At 38.9% G+C, this 16,824-nt stretch overlaps 1 protein-coding gene across 5 annotated transcripts in view; it reads left to right on the top strand.

The window, feature by feature from the left end:
• LOC137355500 (AP2-associated protein kinase 1-like) overlaps positions 1-13,532 on the top strand; it is a 103,840-nt gene extending 90,308 nt beyond the window's left edge. For 2 of the 5 annotated variants that reach the window (XM_068020712.1, XM_068020711.1), the window contains 2 exons: positions 173-289; positions 11,876-13,265. In XM_068020712.1, the coding sequence (XP_067876813.1) occupies positions 173-289; positions 11,876-13,038 (1,280 nt within the window). In that variant the 3' untranslated portion in view covers positions 13,039-13,265. Of the gene's footprint in view, positions 1-172; positions 290-4,937; positions 6,921-11,875 lie in introns of those variants that run through there. The other 3 variants (XM_068020714.1, XM_068020709.1, XM_068020713.1) reach the window with 3 other exon arrangements.
• The last annotated feature ends 3,292 nt before the right edge of the window (positions 13,533-16,824 follow it).

The following is a 16,824-nucleotide window of genomic DNA, read 5'->3' as shown; positions in this document are numbered from 1 at the left end:
AGCTCCACTAAGATGAGGTTCAATCAAGTCTGCAGTATGACAGGAAATGGGGATGGCAACTTAATGCTGCCATTTTCCTGACAAATCCCTCGCCACCCTCTTTTTTAAAAAAAAATATGAACCGAAGGTGATCCGCAGTAACTAATCCCTTCCTTTAAAACTATCCTGACAGATAAAACTGAAGAACTGAAGAAAATACCAACTGAAAATGTAGTTCCAACATTTCATCCCAGCATGACCCCACCCCAAACGGATGTATTTGGGGCATCACCCTTTGCATCTGGGGCAGGTTTGTATTAGGATTTATATAATGTATCAGCAGCTGTACTTTCATAATTTTGCTATCTTCATTGATCGCAAATCTATATATATTTGGCTAACCTCCATTTAACACAACACATAGTATTGTTAGGGATTTTCAGTATTCCAACAGAAGTGAACCAATTTGGTAGAAAAAAATTACGGGAGTCCACAGTAAAAGTTTTTAAATTAAATTTAAGCCTCTTTGTAACTTAGTTTATATTTTTAATTGTAATCACTGATATGCAGCTTGCCTGTTAGTAAATGCATGAAATTCTCTCTACTACTTTCTCATTGTGTTTTCTTCCTTCCTACTGTTCTCTCTTACACTTCGTAAGAAGCTAAAATATCTATGGAAGCTTCAGTTCTAGACTCTAGCTCTTCAGCTGCTATTTCTGATCCTTTTATACATGTACCACTATCTGACTTCCCAGGTAAGGATGAATAAGTAATGAGGCTTAGCATTTTGGTCTCTTGAGAATTATCCTAATGAATGAGGGAAGGGTTGGGAACCATTTTCCCACAATTAGTCCAAATTTTATTTTGAACTGTGCTCCTGCAATTTTTATATGCTTTATTAAAGTATACATCAAAAGTATACTTCCTATGCATAATCTCAGGTGTAAGCCTCAAAAGGTAAGAGTGTGACTATTGAGCTATTAAGATATATTTTCTGGAATTAGTGTTACAATACAAAGGGGGAAAGAACTGATTGTAGTTTATTTCACACAAAAAATTTAGAATTATAATTAACACCACCATAATGTAATCCTGATGCTGCCTGACCAGATTTAAAAAACAAAAATCTAATGCTTTGTATCTGCATGTGCATTCGATCAGTCTCTAGTACTGTGAAAACTTTAGAACCAGAGAAATGTTACGGCACAGAAGGAGGCTATTCAGCCCATCGTGTCCGTGCAGGCTGAAAAAACTAGCCACCCAATCTAATCCCACCTTCTAGCACTTAGTCCATAGCCTTGCAGGTTACGGCACATCAGGTGCATATCCAGGTACCTTTTAAAAGAATTGCGAGTTTCTGCCTCTACCACCATTTCTGGCTGTGAATTCCAGACACCCACCACCCTTTGGATGAAAACGTTTTTCCTCATATCCCCTCTAATCCTTCTACCAATCCCCTTAAATCTGTGCCCCCTGGTAATTGTCCGCTAGGGGAAACAGGTCCTTTGTGTCTACTCTATCCAGGCCCCTCATAACTTTGTATACCTCAATTAAGTCACCCCTCAGCCTCCTCTGTTCTAAGGAAAACAACCCTAGCCTATCCAATCTTTCCTCATAGCTGCAACTTTCGAGCTCTGGCAACATTCTTGTAAATCTCTTCTGTACTCTCTCTCCAGAGCAATTGTCCTTCCTGTAATGCGGTGACTCCCAGAACTGTACGCAATATTCCAGCTGTGACCTAACCAGCATTACATCCCTGCTTTTGTATTCTATACTTCGGCCAATAAAAGAAAGCATTCCATATGCCTCCTTCACCACTCTATCTACCTGTTCTGCCACCTTCAGGAACCTGTGGACATGCACTCCATGGTCTCTCACTTCTTCTACCCCCCTCAATATCCTCCCGTTTATTGTGTATTCCCTCACTTTGTTTGCCCTCCCTAAATGCATTACCTCACACTTTTCTGGATTGAATTCCATTTGCCATTTTACTGCCCACTCAACCAAGCCATTGATATCATTCTGGAGTCTACAGCTATCCTCTTCACAATCAACTACACAGCCAAATTTTGTGTCATCAGCAAATTTCCCAATTATGCATCGCACATTTAAGTCCAAATCATTAATATATACCACAAACAGCAAGGAACCAACACTGATCCATGTGGAACGCCACTGGAAACAGCTTTCCATTGACTATCCCTGATTTATCCATGCCTTTCTAAGTGGCAGTTTACCCTGTCCCTCAGAATTGATTCCAGTAATTTACCCACTACCGAGGTCAGACTGACCGACCAATAATTATTTGGCCTATCCCTCACACCCTTTTTTAAACAAGAGTACAACGTTCGCACTCCAATCGTCTGGTACCTCTTTTGTATCTAGTGAAGATTTGAAGATGATCCTCAGAGCATCTGCTATTTCCTCCCTGGCTTCCTTTAACAACCTGGGGTGCAATCCATCCAGTCCTGGCGGTTTGTCCACTTCCAAGGATGTCAGACTTCGAGGACTTCCTCTCAATCTTATTGTATCTAGTATTTCACACTCCTCTTCAGCTACAATATCTGCATCAACCCTCCCCTTTGTGAAGACAGAGACAAAAAAACCCACAAAAAAATCCTGCCCACATCATCATCGTCCACGCATATGGGACTTATGGATGGGACCTACCCTTTCCTTAGTTATCCTCTTGCTCTTAATGTATTGATAAAACATCTTCGGGTTTTCATTTTGGAATCTGGTTTCCAAAAACCATAGTATCTCAGGAACTTTGTGTAACACTTCAATAACCTGTATATATTGGTGGGGGAAAAAAATTATTGGCACAGTCCAACAACCTTACAAATCATTAAGAAAAATCCTTGAAGTAGTGACATGGGCCAAAATTAAGTTACTTTTATCTATGCAGATCTTAGAGTTGGAGAAGTAGATGGTACATGGGTCCTAGTGTGATAAGTGAACACAGCCACATAATGTAGGGGTGACTTTGTCTATCATTCTGAAGGTAAAATAAGTTTTTGTTTAACTTTTTTTATGCTGTCAAACAGTTGACCTGTTGATTTGTTTTGGAAACGGTAAGGAGAACTTTTGCCTTGTTGCATAAAATCTAATCGGAAAAATGGATGGTCAGGGATTCACTAAAATGGAATGTGTGGTTCAAAGTTATTCAAAAGCTTTTAATAATCCATGCCGCACAAGACACATCAAATATGTGTGGCATACTTGTATCTAAAGATTGTTTATACAGCTTTTAGTATAATTGCATGTAAAGTAATTGATTGACTATGATTTGTTGCTGTAGTTAGAATTGCAAAATGACAGGAAATTTGTGACAATGGAATCCCCAAAATATACTTTGTTTTCCAAAGTTCTGCTGGGGTTTTAAATTGCCAGTCTTATTTCTCTCCCCCTTGTGTAAAGGCCTTGGTGGAGTGTAATTCTATGTGTGACATTAATCCAGGTAACCATTATTCACATCAACCTTGGCAGTTCATGTTGGTAGGCTATTTGACTGATGGGTCTCACTGCTGAGCCCGATCCTCTTCCAAATATGTACATTTCCAGTAGAACACATTCCACCTGATCAAGAACAGGAACCCTGGCCAGATTTTTCCCCTACCTGCCCAGGGACGCCAAGACCAATTACAGCATCCCTACCATTAACAGATCAGTAAATGCCAGCACAGACAGAGATGGAACATAAGGATCTCCTGTCTGTATGGTTAGCTGCTCACCAAATAAACTCACTGAGCAGCTGCATTTACTTTTCTATGGAAGTGGGGCCCATATGACGTGCTTTAGATCTTATTTTGTGTGGCTGGATATTAAATGTTCTTCATTTCTTTCATTATGAATGGATGGGATTTCCCATTGTTTACATTCTTTAAATGATATTTGAAGAATGAATTAACCTGGTGGTTATCAATGGAGGGCACTTGTTTTTGTGGCATTTTTTGGTTGTGCTAAATTTAAATTTTACTTTATTTACACAAACTTGAGAGAGAAATTTCATGAACATAAATATGAACTTTAATAATTACAGAAAGGTTTAGATAACCAGACTTGATTCAAAATTTTTTAACTGAATTTATATAATTTTTGTCAACTTCTGCAGAACACTTACTGTTTAAAGTGTTGCATGTTCTACAGAGTATGTTTTGCTGTATTTTTGCTAACTTTTCTGTCTTGCAACCTCTTTTGAGTCATCGTGTTCTTTCCTCTGCTATTCCTGTTGCACCTTCTCAGGTAACTGTACTGGGGATGACTCTGTTTCAAATCCCAGAATCCTTCCTGCTGCTTCAGCTGACAGCGCTGACCCTTTTACCCCTGCTGTATCTTCTAATCAGACTGGTAAGAGGAGGTGGCAGATGATTTGATTTTATAAATGATGCTTATGATGAACACAGGACACAAATCAATTTCCAGGTAATATGGAAAAGTGTACAAAAATAGAATCTAAAATATTCAATTGGCTGTAATTGGTAAGAAACCTATAAATTAGTTTATTTTTGTTCCGATGATTCTACACTGGTGTGAGCTATAACTACCACAGAAGTTAATGATTTTCCATATTATTGAAGAGATGTCAAGTTGTTGTATCAGTTTGGGATTGACTGAACAGCCTTGCATCTCATTACAGGCATATTGTATTATGAATAATTTTACCAAGACACTGGTGTAAATTCATTGTAGCTGTGCCGTTCTCTCCCATTCTTGCTGCTTTTAGTCCAGTTTGTGCCATTCCTTTCATTCCCCTCTTGATCCCATCTCAATATCTCTTGCATTCATTTTGCCTTTTTCGGCACTTCTGATCACTGTCCTTTTTATCTGTCAACAGCTAATGATTGCAACTCTGGCAGTGTGAGTGCAATTAGGAATAATATAAAGTAGTTCACAAAATCCAGCAGTATGTGTTGCATAAAAATAACCTGGTAAAGTGATATTTTTTACTTTTCTAGGTGGTCATTCAAAGAACCGCAGTGGGAGTTCAGAGAACAGTCTTCCTGGTCTAGCTAGGTCTTTTCTGCTTGTGGATCAGCTTATAGACCTTTAATGACCCTCCCATTAACCTATCTGCATATTAATTACCTGCACCCTCCAGTAGAAATCCCTTTCCAAAGAAAGCATGGTAAAATCAGTAGTATACCTCAGTTGAATGCCACGCCTACCAAGACATGATTGTAACGATGCAATGGAGATGCTACTTAAAAAATAAATGACTATTCATCAAGGCCTTCCTTCACCTTGTATCTGCCTGTGTGCCGTTAATATGCATATACAAGAAAAAATGCTTGGACAGCCCTCCACTTTTTAAAAACCTGCTGAATTCCTCTTCCTACCTTCCTGTCTTGTGTTGAAATGTTTCCCTGCAGGACCTTGGCTCGATATACCTCAGCATTTTTGTGCATTGTATGGTAAAACTGTGAATAGCTCCAATATTCTTTAGTTGCACAAAATGATCAGCTAATTTGAAAATGCAGTACTGGATACCTTTTTTAATTTGGGTTTAATTTTGTAGCTTGGGAACAATTTAAGCTAACACTGCCTGGATTCTACTACTGGACATTGTAGTGGCATTGAGGTCTGATGTGTTAACTCGCATGACACTTAACTACATACTGATGTGAAAAGATGCAACTCATTTTGCACTGCACTGCTTTAATTGCTTTGCCTTAGTTTGCAATGAGTTAGGTATGCTCTTCAATTATTTGAACATTTTTGCTGTTAACTTTTGTTTCGGTAAAGATAATTCAACTGTTTTTCATTTTTCTGCTAACATTGTTTTTAGCCGCATATAAACTGAATGTGGCTAGCAGAACCTCACTTATTTAGCTATTTAATTTTGCTCCTTCCCTCCATTTGTTATTTTGTTTTGAATTTTAACTTGAGTAGCCTGTTTTTAACTTGATGTACAGCCATACAAGTGAAGTACCATCCAGTCATATAGGGCTAAGCAGCAGTGAGTGCAATACCTCAACGCTTTGCAGAAGTAATCTTCTGCAACATGATTTAAAAATTGCTTTTTATTTGCAATAAGTCATTTATTTTCTACAAAAGACATTAAAGCAACATTGGTGGTCAATTGGAGTTCTAAAAATGTGTATGTGTTATATACACAGTGTTGTCTAATTCTGTCTTTCCTGTATTTTGTTCTTAATCACATGAATGAGGATTTTGAGCTTTTAGTTCGGGCTTAATGAAGCCCGCCAAATTTATTGCACAACTCTTTGGAGTAAAAGAAATCATATCCATTTAATTCAGTATAGAATTTGGCTCTTAATTTAGTCTGTTAGATTTTGAAGCAGTCACATTTTCCACTAATTTTTTTAGTTAAGATTTAACTTTTTGTAGGACTAAATCAACATAGCTGAAACAAATACCAAAATAGAAGCTTAATTATTTGAATGATGGCTGTTCTGTATCTTAAATGGGTGGTGAGCTTTTACAAATGGTGTCTCAGGTAACTTTGCTAGATTTAAAACAAAAGTATATATATATATATATAAATGAAACAACAGTAAAGTTACAAACTCTGAGCTAGCTGTACATATTTCAAACAGGGTGAAGGTAATGATGGAATGGTCAACTTCCTGATATCTTTTAATGTCTAATGTGAGGACTGTTACTAGGTGTCTCAATGTGCAATGTTGACGATTTAATAAGTTGCTTAGTTTTGACAGGGTTTTTAGAATATAAAGCTTTGCACTATATTTTTCATTGTGTTTAAATCTCAGGATATATCCTGCTTTCCTGTTTATCAAGTACCCATTACTGGCGTGTATGAGCCTAAAATATGTTGCATTGTTTCTGCACTAGTTAATTTGAATGTCCTACCACTAGGCTAGTGTTGAATGACTGCAACAAATGAATGACTAAAATGTGATTATTTAAAACATATATACTGTAAATAAATTTGAAAACATTTTCACATTTACACTAAATACTGCTTTTCTGGTTTATTAATTTTGTATATCTGCACCATGCTATTAGTGCACTGTCCAAAGTAGCTTTGTTAGAGTTTTGTGCTTTAAAAGAACAAATATGTATCTAGGTTGTGGTTATTTCTAAAGTGTTTCTGTTGAGACTTTAGAATTATGGTTCAAATGAAAATGTTTTGGAGGGAGAATCTGCTTAGCTTTTTAAAAAATCTGGATATGGAGATCACCAGCAACGCCAGTATTTATTGCCAGTCCCTAGTTGCACTTGAGGAGAAGGTGGTGCAGAGCTGCCACCTTGAACCGCTGCAATCTTTGTGATTTTAAAAGTTAGAACCAAGATAATAAAGCTGATCACAATTCTTAGATATCTGGCAATAAAACGTATCCTAATGGTCAAAGGAAAAGGCTGCACAATAAGTTCCCAGAAGGTACTCCCAAAGTGCTGTTAGGGAGAGAGTTCCAGGATTTTGACCCAGTGGCGCTGAAGAAACGGCGATATATGTCCAAGTCAGGATGGTGTGTGTCTTGGGAGAGGAAACTTGGAGATTATGATTTCATCCATCTGCTGCCCTTGTCCTTCCAGGTGTAAGAGGTCATGGATTTGAGAGGTGTTGTTGAAAAACTACAAGAATTTTGTAATATGTAATTCATCATTTGACAAAACTCTGTCTTTCTAGAGCAATTATAATTGTAACAAATTGTACTATATGATATTTTATATGATAGCAAAATTCATATTTAAAAAGACAGTTAGTGGTGATTTAAAAATGGATACAAATGTTGCTTTCTGGAAACCACATAGTCAATGAAATAGTTGTCTCACCAGAGCTAAGTAGATGACTTCATGTGCATAAAATGCCTGTATACCTTGCTAATAACCATCTCACCAAAGAGCTGTCATTACAGAGCATCACTGGAAAGAATATCTTCCTTTAACATCAGATAATGTGGGTGAATGACAGTAAATCTAAAGGATGACCATCTTTTCACATTTTCCAAAATTAACCAATTTCCTTCATATATCCATCATTGGACATTCCTATGTTGCATTCATTTGTTACATTTGTGACATTAATATTCACCTGATTTGATTTCAAACACAGAAAAAGTATTTTATGCAATTCTGCCAGTTGGGGTCTTTTAATAGAGTAGTTTTGTGAGCAGAGTTGGTATTTTTATCAAACTAATTTGATTCATATACATTGTGGAGTTGTTGCCAATCTTTCCAAGGAAGATTTAATTGGAAGAAAAAATGATTGGTAGATAAGGTCTACATTGTCCAAAACAGATGTCCTCCATTGTCAACCACATGAACAATGTTCCACCACAGACATTTCACTGACATGAGAAAATACTAAGCAAGAAACCTTGAAATATGTAAAAATTCAACGATTACAGTTTAGGACCCTTTACTTTAACTTAGTGCTGTTGGCATAACTACTACATTTTAAAGGCATCTTGGTTGGGGTCAGAATGTCAGCTTGGCTGAGTTGATAGGCTCTGTGGCAGAAGACAGTAGGTTTAAATTGTACTCCAGGACTTGAGTATATTATTTGGATTGATGCACCAGTGTGGTAGTGAGTGCTTTGTCAGAGGTGCTATCCTTCAGATGGAATGTTAAAACCAAAGCCTTTTCCACCTGTTTCCATGGATTTGGCAGGTGTTAAAAACTTCAGTCACTGTTCCAAGAACAGTAGAGTTCTGGTGGCCAGCCCAGCATTTCTTCTTCACCCAGTGCCATGAAAAACACATTGATCATTCATCTCATTGCTGTTTGAGGGATCTTTCCATGTGCAAAATTGCTGCTGTGTTTTTACCTACAGCTGCTGCACTTCAATGTAATTTATTGAACATAAAGCCTTTAAAGTTTTGAGAAATGTTAATGCGCTATTTAATGTCTTTTTCTATGCTGTTGCTTGTTTCAATCAAACTGTCTCCAGAGGCCACTGTTTTTCTGTAGAATTGTACTACACCAGTATTTGGGTTTGATAGCCTCCTCAAAATCAGGGAAATCCAGGAAACTGAATGCACTGGAATGTAGAGTCCCTTCGGAGTGTAAGCTTCAGATGTTCTGGGTTAACCTGTACTGTCAAATGTGCAACTTATCCTTCAAGCATAATTTCAATATAGTTCTAGATGCTGTAATTACAGGATACTCTGATGCAAAGTTTGGGCATGAAATTGGGAACTGAATCCAATTTTTAGTTGGAACAGTGGATAACTCTCTAAGCATTAAGCCTCAAGTCAGAGATGGATTTTCTTCCTGCAAATGCATCTTTATTGGGTTGATTGCTCATTTTACGTCCCTAGAAAATCTTAAAATAGCCAATAATTGTACAGTCTAGACCTCCTAATTGTCTCTCAACTTGACTTTCTATTTTTCTTTCACTTCCTTCCGGTCACATCACCCTCTCCCACAAAATGGCTTGTCATACTTGCAAGCTCAAAATGCAGTGGGCATATATTGACTGAATACCAGCTAAGAATTCATTCTACAGTAGTATTTTTCCCAAAACCCCAGGTGCCCTGTTATATTTGGTATAATGGAATTACATTAGCTATGTGGGTTGAAGTTAAGTATTACAAGTGGTAAATATTTACACAGTTCTTTTTATCACAAGTCCAGCAATATGTTATTTGTAGCCTCAAAAGATGGGATGGGGAAGAGTGAATTGAGGCAAATTATGATCCCAAACTCCTTAAGATGCAAGTCCAAAACGACAACACTCTGCCCAAGTGTAAATTTGTGTGAGAAGTAACTTTATAGGCCTCAGTTCACTGTTTTGGCTCAGATTGTGTGTAAAAAAAAAAAGAGGAAATGTGAGCAGACACCTTACATCTTACCAGTAAATGGTACACTTTGCATATATGCAGCCTGAAGTGAAAATTGTTACGATTTATAAATCCATATTAATCCTTGAATGACCAGGATATGGTAACTAGTAGTGTTGATAGGAGAAGCCTCTTGCTTTATTATTCTGCATCTGGTCCTTGTTTTAGACTCTCTTACTTCTACAGTAACATTTTTAGCCAAACTGGGTAAGAAGGCATGAATCATTTGGCTCCATTACATTTATTCCTTTGACAGACAACCTACATCATCAGTCACTAAAATAAAAGCAAAATACTGCAGATGCTGGAAATATAGTGGAGAGAGAAGCACAGATGCTGCTAGACCTGCTGCGTATTTCCAGCACTTTTTGTTTTTAATATATAAACAAAAACTTGGCCAGTAATCCCCAACTCATTTAATCTCCTGTGAAGTTTTTCTTTACTTCGCCCTCCAGCAGTTTATAAATTAAAATCTAGAAGTGTTTTTAACCTCAAATCCTGAGCAGTAATCTGTGGCTTTACTTGACACATTTCTACCATAGTTCAAAAACAAGGGCACTCGATTTCTATCCAAGTTGTGTAAGAATCTGCACAGTTGGAATATGATCCAGCAACTGAAGTCATCTCTCAAGTTTATACTGCGGTGAGGAAGTACGAGTTAGAATGTTAGGATTATTGTACAGCAACATGGCACCGATTCGAGTTCAATCTGGGCATTTGCATAACTCTACACTGCTTTGACTGTATTGGGGGGCACAATGAAGAGGAGGAAGAGTTGATCTTAAGTCATATTCCTGAGCCCTGGAGTTAAAGAAAATTTCACTGCTTCTCCCAGGACTCTGGTTTACTGTTAGTTTTAGACTGGAGGATCACGTTCCAGAAGGTTCATTAGGTTACTGTCCTGGTCGTAGCTCATTGTGTGTTGTATAATGAAACTTTATAGTCTCTAATTACCCTCGCCACATAAAATCCCCAGAAGCTATACTAATTATCCCAGAGGGTGAAGTTTGCGGTTGTCATCTATTCTCTATAAATGATGCACATTATCTACAATACAGATACTTCAATAATGTTGGGTACGATTGTCTTGAATTGTTGTTCGAATCAATTCCCCTAACTTTTAGTAGTGGCTTTTGAATTACCCGAGGTTTTTTTTTTATATACCTTAACCACTGAACAGTCACGCTACTGGAGTTGTAATCATTCGTTTCCTTTTTCAGTAATTTTGCAACAGGAGCTATATATTTTACCCATTTCCAGCTGCTAGTCCAAATTGCTGAACTAGAGGTAAAGCTGTAGGTAACCATGATGTTGTTTTCCACAATGAGATTGAGCTCTTTCTAAAGTGATGTGTGTAGACCCAATTAATGTTTGCAGAAGCTAATTTTGAACTTCGCTTTAGTACTAAGTCTCTGTGTGATGGAGTTCTGGCCAACTACATGATTCTAACCTGATCAGTCATATTTAGAACAGCTCCTTAATGGAACTTAGTTTTCCCTTTTAGACCATTCGTGCAAAATGCGTTGTAGCTCGCATGGGACCTCCTTTTGAGTTTTAACTTAAAATAGCTGATTCTACATCTTTGGCCACCAGACGTCTTGGGAAATTTTGAGCCAGCCACCGAGCTGTCCATCACTTGCAGTTTAATGAATGGGTAGTTCGATTTCAACGCCTGTTCCTATCTCCATTCCCACCTCAATTTTTCTTCTTTTTTTATGCAGCCATGGGCATTTCACAAGGCTGGAGTGAATGCTTAGCCTGTAGATGGTAATGTATTGTCAACAAACGGGTTCAGGCAGGCTGGTCTTGCCTTTATTAATAGAAACAATTTTTCGAAGAGTTTTGTGAATCAGAACATTTTGGATTGATTCGATTTTTTTTTAACGTAAACTGCGACCAGTGCGAGAAAAAAAAATCAAAAGTTCAGTTCTCTAGTTCCACAGTAACACGACAGCTCTACTTTTATTAGTCAGTAAAGAAGCAAGTCTCCATCCTAATAAGTTCCCTGCAGTGGTAGGTTGTTTGTGCCCGAATCCATTATATTGAACACCTGCGATTTTTTTTCTTCGACAAAAAGATTTAATCAAGTGCCCCTCCCAATTTTCGATTCTATGGTTTTATTTCAGGCTGTGGAAGTGTAGTATCAATGAAGCAAAGCACACTGCCTGTTATGGGATGCACGTCAGAGGATGGAATAGAACTGACTTGTGGACAAGTGGTACATTTTATAGGACGTTGTTTATCAGCACCAATAACTGAGGAGCATTCAAGTGATCTCACCCCATCTACAGGAACTTTACACAGCGGTGACGAAGAGGAGGATAAAAATGATGAGAAGACAATCAAACTGGAAGACCACAAAAGTTCCCTGTCTGCTCTTGCTGATTTAAAATCTGACCTAGAACTGAAGAATTGTTATCTGAACCTACATGACCAATCTGAGGATGAAGGAGAGTTTCCTGCCCGACATATTTCTACAGAAGGTGACCAAGAGCTATGCAAAATGGGGTTTCTGCACTCAACTTCCAACATCCAAAATACTGAAATCCTGCAAGATTCCACAGTGGGTTATTTGGAAAATAATACACTACCTTTATCATCTGAAGATTTATGTGCAGAAATTGATGGTGAGGAAGCAGATGTATTTAAAACAGCGCCATTTACACCCAAGATGAATTTTGAAATTGGCGAAGATGAATCTCAGATTTTCACAAACGTGCCATTTGGAAGCAAAACATCGTCGGCTGCCTTTGCTACATGCTTGCAGCTTGTTGCTTCAGTGCAAACTGATGTATTTGGTCAGGTTCCTTTCGAAGAAGTTCCTGCTAAAAGTGGAAGGTCCTCTGCAGAAACATGCCACTTAAAATTAATGAATGGAAGTACAAGTGCCGCAGAGGAATGTGTACATTCACCCGGGGAAGCAATGATGTGCGAGATCAGCAATGTGGGACAAAAAGTTGAACTGAATAGAGAACATCAAGAGCTATCACTGGATGGACAGTCCGAAGGCACTAATCCTTTAAAGTATCAGAGAACTGAATTGCTTTCAAAAGTCTATTCTGTATTAAATCCTTTTAGTCAAGATTGCTATTTTGACTACTTAGCCTGTAATAATAAAGCAAGTACAAGCTGCCAAAACCAGACTTGGAGAAATTTGGGACAGCTACACTCTGATGGAATGGATGCATGTCCAAATTCACCCCAGCATTTAGACAACGATGATCCATTTTCTGCTGCACCTTTCCCAGGGAAGGGATATGTAAATATTCAAACAAATGGCTCAAAGTAGAGTGTATAAGAGTGTCTCCTTTTTTTGTGAACATGGAAGATACAACAAGGGGAAATTTGTGCCTATAAGTAATTAAGTGGATTTTACGAAGAGCATGAATTAAAACCTGATTATCAGGTCGGCGCAACATCGAGGGCCGAAGGGCCTGTACTGCGCTGTAATGTTCTATGTTCTATCACTGTAGGCGGGCTCGGGTTATATATTAAATTACAATAAATCTTTGGAATGAGGATAGAGAAGTGCCACTCATTATTTTACTACACAGCCCCATTAATTCAAGCAAGAAATGTTTATGGAACAGTTGCTGTAGAATTTTATGACACGAGGCCTTTCAACTCATTCCATTGGTACTAGCTCTCTGGAAAAGCTATACACAGTCCCTTTCTCCCATACACTTGATTTAATTAAAAAAGCTATTTATCCATATTCCTTTTGAAAGCTATTTTGGATTCCACTTCAAGCATACTTGCAAACGGCATTTTCTTTTTAACAAATCTACTCTCCCTTTGCTCTTTTAGTGATCTTCAAATTATGCTCTTGTTACCACATTTCAGCTGTTGGAAATAGTCCTCACTATCTTTTTAAAACTCATACTTATTCAGATTTTCTTGTCTTGCTTCATATAAATGTGTGGTTTCAGCATAGATTTATTTCTATACCCTTGACAAATTTCCTAAAATAGATCACTCACACTTGGACACAATATTCTAACTGGCAAACCTATGATTTGAAGAAATTTACTTTTGTCTTTGTACTCTCTGCCCAATTTATACAGCACATGATCCTATGTGTTTTTTCACAGCGTTATCAACTTTCCCTCCTTTTTTAACTGTGGGTCTGAGCCCTAAGTTTGTTTTTCTTTTCAGATTTCACCATTTAGGTGTACATTTTTTCTCATTCTTCTCTCTAAAATGCATCACCTCACTTCTCTGCATTAAATGTTATCCATCTACCCCAATCCACTAACATACCTCGAGTCATTGAGTATTCAGCTGGTTCCTGGAAGATGCAGCTACACCCCGCCTATTGGAAACTTCTATTAACCACAGTCTGTCTGTGCATTCACATTCCCTTTAATAGCATGTGCCTTCATGTTATCATCAAGCCTTCTCCTATGTGACACTTTATCAAATGCCTTTTGAAAATCTGATTTAGTTTACCTGTTATCCCAACCCAATTTTCTCCAATTCCATTTGACGTCTCCAAGCAGGTTTCTGCTCCTGCCAAACAGCCAACTAGTCCTAACCAAAGTTAGAAATGACATTCTTGTGAACTGTGATTTATGGTGTATTAGCCTTCCTCCTCTGCAGTTTTTGATGCTGTTGTCTTCCTAAGTAGGACTGCTCTTGCTTGCTTCCACTCATAGCCCTCTGAGCATAGTTAGAGCATCTCCTGCAAAGGCTTTCTTTCGATCTTGTATTGTTGCCTCTGGAGACCCTAAAGGAGCTAACCTTGGACTCCTCCTCTTCATTTATATGTTGCTCCTTGGTTACATCATCCACAAATGAGGGATCGGCTTCCACACCTATGCTACTAGTGCCCAGTCCTACCTCTCCTAACCACCTCCATTGTCTCTGTTGTCAGACTGTTTATCTAACATTCAGTCTTGAAAGAGTTATAAATTTTTTCTAGCTAAACATGGGTAAGACCAAAGTCATTATCTTTTGCTCCACCACAAAACATTCCCTTGCTACAAATTCCATCCCCCACTGCCTCAGCATCCTATTTGGGGGTTCAGGAGCAGAGGCACAAATTTAAGGTTGCAGGGCAGGTTGAGAAAGGGGTTAATAAAACATTTGTGATCCTTGGCTTTATAAATAGGGGCATTGAGTACAAGAACAAGGAAGTTATGTTAAACCAGTATAAAACACACTGGTTCACCCTCAACTGGAGTAGAATCATAGAAGGTTTAAGGCACAGAAAGAGGCCACTTGATCCGTTGTGTCTGTGCCACCTATTCTAATCTCACCTTTCAGCACTTAGTCCATAGCCCTGCAGATTACAGCACTTGAGGTGCATATCCAGACCCCTTTTGAATGAGTTGAGGGTCTCTGTCTCAACTACCCTATCAGGTAGGGAGTTCCAGACCCCCACCACCCTCTGGGTAAAAAAGTTTTTCCTCCTCTCTCCTCTAATTTTTCTACCAACTACTTTAAATCTATGCCTGCTCATCACTGACCTCTGCTAAGGTGCATAGACCCTTCAACTCCACTCTATCCAAGCCCCTCACAATTTTGTACATCTCAATCAAATCTCCCCTCAGCCTTCTTGGTTCCAAGGAGAACAACCCCAGCCTATCCAATCTTTCCTCATAGCTGCATTTTTCCAGTCCTGGCAACATCCTTGTAAATCTCCTCTGTACCCTCTCTAGTGTAATTACATCCTTTCTGTAATGAGGTCACCAGAACTGTACACAGTACTTAAGTTGTGGCTTAACGAATGAGTTATACAGTTCCATCATAACCTCCCTGCTCTTATTGCCTATACCTTGGCTAATAAAGGAAAGGATTCCATATGCCTTCTTAACCACCCTATTGACCCGTCCTGCTACCTTCAGGGATCTGCGCACATTCAGTCCAAGGTCCCTCAGTTCAAAGAACAAAGAAAATTACAGCACAGGAACAGGCCCTTCGGCCATCCAAGCCTACGCTGATCCAAATCCTCTATCTAAACCTGTCGCCTATTTTCTAAGGGTCTGTATCTCTTTACTTCCTCTACACATCTCAGTATTTTCCCATTAAATTGTGTCCAGTTTTGGGCACCACACTTCAGGAAGGATATTTAGGCATCACAGAGGGTGCAGAAAAGATTCACGAGAATTGTTCCACGAATGAGGAGCTTTAGTTATAGTAGAGTCATAGAGAGATACAGGACCTTCAGCCCACCGAGTCCGTGCTGACCATCAACCACCCATTTATACTAATCCTATATTAATCTAATTTTTCCCTTTCACATCCCCACCTTCCCTCAATTCTCCTACCACCTACCTACACTAGGGGCAATTTACCTATCAACCCGCAAGTCTTCGGCATGTGGGAGGAAACCGGAGCACCCGGAGGAAACCCACGCTGTCACAGGGAGAACTTGCAAACTCCACACAGGCAGTACCCAGAACCGAAGCTGGGTTGCTGGAGCTGTGAGGTTGCAGATAGATTGGTGAAGCTGGGGCTGTTTTCCTTGGAGAAGCAAAGGTTGAGAGGAGATCTGATAGAGGTGTTCAAAATCATGAGGTATCTGGAAAGAGTAGATAGGGAGAAATGATTTCCATTGGTGGAAGGATCCAGAGGACACCGATTTAAGGTGATTGGCAAAAGAAGCCACTGTGACATGAAAAATGTTTTTACCCAGTGAGTGGTTAGGATCTGGAATGCACTTCTGAGAGTGTGTGGTGGAGGTAGACTCAATCGAGGCCTTCAAAAAAGAACTGGATAATTATCTGGAGAAATTTGCAGCACTAAGGGGAAAGGCAGGGGGTGGGTCTCGGTGAATTGCTCTCCCAGAGAGCCAGCACAGACATGATGGGCTGAATGCCCTCCTAACATTCGACTCTGTTAAGCATTCTCTTCATCACAAAGACTGCCTACTTCCACCTCTAACATTGGCTTCCTCTGTCATTACCTTAGCCCATCTGCATGCCTCTTCTGCTGCTCTGTTGGCCAGCCTCCCATCCTCCATTCTTCATAAACTTCAGGTAATCTGCTGCTCTTATCCTTTGTTGCTCACCCAACATCCCTGTCCTTGCTGACCTACATTGGCTCCTGATCTCCCAATGCATTAAAATTTAGA

This window comes from Heterodontus francisci, chromosome 42, assembly GCF_036365525.1.
Source record: "Heterodontus francisci isolate sHetFra1 chromosome 42, sHetFra1.hap1, whole genome shotgun sequence".
Classification (NCBI taxonomy): domain Eukaryota; kingdom Metazoa; phylum Chordata; class Chondrichthyes; order Heterodontiformes; family Heterodontidae; genus Heterodontus; species Heterodontus francisci.
This window is presented reverse-complemented; position numbering and strand designations above follow the sequence as displayed.